The sequence below is a fragment of the Paralichthys olivaceus genome, chromosome 3 (genome assembly GCF_024713975.1).
Source record: "Paralichthys olivaceus isolate ysfri-2021 chromosome 3, ASM2471397v2, whole genome shotgun sequence".
In the NCBI taxonomy this organism is placed as follows: domain Eukaryota; kingdom Metazoa; phylum Chordata; class Actinopteri; order Pleuronectiformes; family Paralichthyidae; genus Paralichthys; species Paralichthys olivaceus.
The window spans coordinates 5121042-5126359 of record NC_091095.1 but is presented as its reverse complement, the minus strand read 5'-3'; the positions used below and the strand labels follow the sequence as shown (position 1 = coordinate 5126359).

The 5318-nt window shown below is 42.3% G+C and overlaps 1 protein-coding gene across 1 annotated transcript in view; it reads right to left on the bottom strand.

The window, feature by feature from the left end:
* Positions 1–1188: 1188 nt before the first annotated feature.
* The window catches only part of LOC109636515 (collagen alpha-1(XXIV) chain), a 74727-nt gene continuing 70597 nt past the window's right edge, over positions 1189–5318 (bottom strand). The window contains exons 56-60 of the mRNA XM_020098260.2: positions 4523–4588; positions 3962–4130; positions 3713–3822; positions 3297–3533; positions 1189–2648 (exon numbers count right to left, since the gene is read on the bottom strand). Coding sequence (XP_019953819.2) covers positions 2499–2648; positions 3297–3533; positions 3713–3822; positions 3962–4130; positions 4523–4588 — 732 coding nt within the window. The 3' untranslated portion in view covers positions 1189–2498. The remainder of the gene's footprint in view (positions 2649–3296; positions 3534–3712; positions 3823–3961; positions 4131–4522; positions 4589–5318) is intronic.

Sequence of the window (5318 nt, the reverse complement as noted above, 5' to 3'; positions counted from 1 at the left end):
GGATCGGTGGCGACTCCTAGTGTGTGAGCGGAGGAACTGCAACAAGTTGTAGTTCCAGTGATGAAGATGCAGATGTTCTCATCTTTTCAATCTTTTATAATTGTTGCAAAGATTCATTCAGACTCAATACATCAACAATTTATTCATTCATTTATTATTATTTATCCTTGTTTTTTGTTTTTTTTGATGATTTATTCAATTCAGGTTTATTTGTATAACGCCAAATCATAATGGACATTATCTCAGGGCACTTTACATAGAACGTCAAGACTTTGAATATTATGTTGGAACCTGACAGTTCCCGCCTGACTCAATGTGGGGGGGGGGGGCGGCCATCTGCCTCGACCGGTTGGGGTGAGTGGAGAAAAATGGGGAAGAGAGAAAAGGTGGGTGGAAAAGAGGAGAGAGAGAAGAGAGCAAGATAGGGGGGAGGGGGAGGAGAGGGGCAAGCGGAGAGAGGAGAGAGAGACAGGAACAGTTGTGTAACCATCAGGTTTTAGCTCTGACAGACTAGTTATTATCATGAAAACAATAAGAGTGAAACTTGTGGATGTAAAGATGATGTTAACGATAGCAGCAACAACTCATATAATAATAATAGTTGTTGTTTTTATCTTTATATTCATCATAATTTACACATACATATATATTTGCGTTGTCATATTCTCTTTGCTGTGATGAAGTTTCTATTATTGTCCATGTTTTTTTAAAACAAAAAGAGGAGGACGGATAAGATGTCTGTTTGAAAAGTAAGAGACTCACTTTGTGCACTGATGCATCAGTAATGTCACATATAACATGTCGATCACAGGAGACATTTTGTGTGTACTTTTACTGCTGATAGGGTGAGAGTACTCTGATTACTTCTTCCACCACTGAACTTTGTATTTGTGAGTAAGTGTAGAAATGGTCACATTCCATGAGTGTTCACATACTGGGCCAATAAAGCTTATTCTCATTCTGTGAGTGGAAATGAGAAACCCTCTAGATCTTGATCAAGGTCTCCTGAATGATGACAGTGAAGAAGCAGCTCAATGTTTATTTTTCCTCCTCCCAGATTCATGTTGAGGACACCACTAGTCTGAAGGTTTCTCAGGAGGAAATAGTAATATGTCACAATACAAACTCTGTTTCTATTAAAGCTGACATTCAAGTGTTATCTCATTTCAAGTTAACTGCACAGACCAGTTTGTGGATAAAATGTTTCATTTAATTGTTTGACAACTTATTTATTATTTACACATCAGCAACCGACGGAATCCGCCACAGACTTTATATAATTACACTTTGTTCAAGGTAATATAAGTTAAGGATATGAAATCTTGTTCTTGTTCTTGTTGTTCTTCTCAAATGTATGTGTGTGTGTACGTGTGTGTGTGTGTGTGTTTTCTGACTCTGGCTTATTGTAGCTGCCAGTCCACTGAGCTGACACTGAACCAACTGTAAATAACAGGCTGATGAACATAAAGTCACAGGTGCTAACACACAAACACACCTTAAGAACATAAATACTTCTTCAGACTGAGTTGTGGTTGACCAAGTATTTCTCTGAGTATAATTTACTGTGATACAGTGATGTGAGCAAAAAAAAAGGATATAAATAAACATACAGTATGCTGTCAATATATACACAGGAAATGCAAAAACTCTCTGATGACGAATTGTTTGTTGCAGCACCAATGGTAAGTTTCCCCTGAACAACCTGCCACATAGAAGGAAAAGCTACAAAAATATGTAGTGTATAAAAAAAAAAAAAAACTGGTTCATAAATTAGAAATGACCAAATCAACATAGGTTCTTATACAATTCAACACATCTTGATGTAACCGGTACATACAACACAAAAGGCAAAAATGACTAACTTGACATTAGCGACTATTCTAGAAAAACAAATGAGCAGGTAGAGGTAGAGCGCCATCCGTCAAGATGAGCAGGTGCGACTGAAAAAAATATATCATGAAAACAACAAGCCTTTGATTGGAAAAATGAACTATTTAAAAGTCACACGTCATCATCCACATGCTATTGCACTCATATAAACCTTTAGTTAGACAGTGCTCCTATGTCGAGGCCTGGCACGCTCCTTCGGGTTCGGCCCCTGTGTATGATGGTCTGTGAGTTTTGGGGTTCGGAGGCCCTGCCCTGTGATCAGGGACTAATGTGGGTCCATGTAAAGCCAACCTAATCACCATCTGACTGCAAATCAAAACAAACAAAACCTATGTTACACATGTATTTGATAAATATTGTTATACACGGTTCTCCTCTGTCCTTCTTGGCCTGGATGTTCCACAGAGATCGAGTTCCTGCAGTTCTGCCTTCAACTGGACGCACAGAGCGTTTGTTACTCTCACAAAGTCCCATCAACGCTCTCAGAGGAAGGTGACCGACTCCCGTGGACGCTCGCTCAGGCTTGGTGTTCAAGCTTCAGCCCTTTTCAAACAGCCTTGTACTGAAGTAGTTTGATGTGAGTAGGTTAGAGGACGGGGATGCTGGTGTCAGAGGAAGCAGACTGGACCGATTTCTAGATGCTGCTGACTGTCGGGCGTTGATGTGGGTGTGAGTTCCTGTACGTCTACGATCGGGAGCTGACGACTGTCCTGAGTGTGGAAGAAAAAACGTGACTGGTGCCAGCTCCCGTCTTGGATCTGAAAGAGAAAAGAATGGAAGCCGAGTCACGTGTTTTATAGTCCAATTTTCCAATAATGCAACTGTGTTAAACAATAACACTATCACTTACTACTACTTCAAGTACTCGAGGGATAAAAGTGTTAATATTGTTGTAAACTGCCATAAGGACACAAGGACCTGCTTCGGTAAAAGCCTTGTACCTGCAGCCACAGCAGCTCTCCATCTTTACTGTCCGTCAATTTGTCCTGCAGTGTTTTAATTTATTGTCTCTGTCTCTGGATGTGAATGTAAATGAACAGTGTTTTGAAACTGAGGGAAAAAACCTTTGCAGCAATGTTCTTCACAAGCAGGTTTGCAACTTCCTATAAAGACAATCGCACCAGTCGATATAAGACAGCACGTACTTGCCGAAACCACTATATCTTTGATAGATCAACGTAGGCCGATAACATATTGTTTGAATCAGGCTCTAAATAAATGAACTTTTACTTCCTTCAACATAAAAACAGCTGTACAGTGAAACTGTCTGCAAACCACCTCAGTCCAAATCTCTTTACAGCCTGATTTCCATAAACATAATCAAAACAAAGGGGACATTCCGGGATTTGAGAGCACACACTTGAATCCTGTGGGCCAAAGGAACACTCCCTTGTCCTTCCTGTTACCTTGCACTCGTCTTGTAGCACATGTGGTTGAAGTAGTGTGTCTTTCTCGAACGTCTGTTTGTTCCAGCCACGGAACCGAAGTGTGGTGTTTTCTTTGTGATCGGGGCCGGTGGAGGTGAAGCCGTCCGCGGGGACGTTGGGTGGATCGTTCAGGCAGTGGAGCGTGATGCTGTGTCTGGCCTCGGTGCTTAACAGGTGAAGAAACTTCATTTGGACTTTGCCTACACCAAACGCCATCTGTGGAGGAAAGAGCATTCGTTTTATCAGTCCGTCATTTAAGTTGTCATGTGTTAAAGACTTGGAGAAATGACACAACACAGAGGATTAAAACCTTTGGGATCCAACTGAGGGTTGGATTTCAAATTCATACACCAATGCTTTACTTCAAGAAGGTCAGAGCTCAGTCCAGTTGTTACCTTATTAGAGGCCAGTGGATGGACACAGGTCTGTCCTCCTGCAGTGAAGTTACAGAAGACCTTGAAGGCATCAGTGGTGCAGCCCAGATTGGGATCAACCCAGAACCAACCTGAAAGTCCCCATTCAGACAGAAAGATAAGAACAAGGAGAAAAAGATGAGTGATTTAATACACGTCTAAATCATGCACTGAAAATCCAGCCGTCCCAATCGTCAGTTCAGTGAAGAACTACTTAGTCGAGTCTCTCACCATCTTTGACTTTGTGTTGACAGTCCAGCAGATCTTTGCAGACGCGAGCCGGGTTCTCCCTCGTGCCCAGAGGCTTTTTGATGCTCTCGATCACACTGCTCAGATAATGAAGGGTCTTCAGGATCTCCGTGTTCTGGTCGAGCAGGTTCACCTCCGTGTTCTGGAAACTCTGGTTCAACATGGTGAAAATGGTAAATGCTCTGTATTTATAGAGAGCGTTTCTATTCCCGATGACCCATTCACACAGCAGCTTCTTTCACTTTTTATGAGAAAGGGCAATTTGGGGCTCTGACTCTTGCCCAAGGACAATTCAGCATGTGCACTAGGGAAGACTGGGATGGAACCACCGACCTTCTGGTTAAAGGACGACTGCTCTAACCCGTGTCATGAGAGAGACACAACTGTCTAGATTCTTGAGTTCCTTCATGACAGATACACCAGCAAAGGGGTGTTTAATTGAATTCAAGGGAGACTCAAGCATCAATCTGCCAATTTAATAACCATCCATCCAACAATCCACCCATGCAGCCGATACAGTTCAGTGCCGACAGAGTGTCTCACCTCTGTCCTGAGGGCAGCATGAGAGTCGGATCGACCGTAGAACACCGAGTCGTCATATATCTGCCTCTGTGGAGTGAAAGTCAGCACATCAAGTTGATGTTCAGTTTCCTGTTCATTATTAAACTGAGAGATTTTAATCCACGAGCTTGTTGATAGTTTACAGAAATGGCGGCAGTTTCAACACACGTCTAGTTTGGAGAGAAAACTTGAGCCGAATCAGGATACCCTTTAATAACAGAGGGACACAGTAAAATAAGTCTTCCGTCAATAAACTGTCACATTCCTGACTCCAGCGGGGGGGAAGGATAAGACATTCCACTCAACATAAACACTGAAGTTATCACATAATGTGTGTAAACAAGACGAGGCATCTGATATACAGAGGAGTCCATAAGTCTGAGACCGATGTCCCGTCGGGTCCTGGACTTCTGGACCCCTTCATGGATTTTCTTCTGGGTTCTTGGAATTGTTTGAACAGGAAAACGTCATTCGGACAGAAAAAAATAGACTTTATCCAGAAGTTATGACGGATTAGAGATGTGAGGATGATGGCTGGATGATTTGTTGGCTCGCGCATAGTTTAGCAAATAAGCAGCAAAGATTCTCGCACTGGCTCTCGCACATGATCCTGGTTTTGCTCTGCGGTCGGAGAAACCGATCTTGACAGGGGAAGATCTTGGGTTACAGGAAGAGATGGAACAGAAACTCTACATGAAGACAGTCTTCTCTTCTGTGAGATATGGTGTTAAATAATCATCAGAAACACGTTTTAACGAGATATTATGTCATAGTGAAG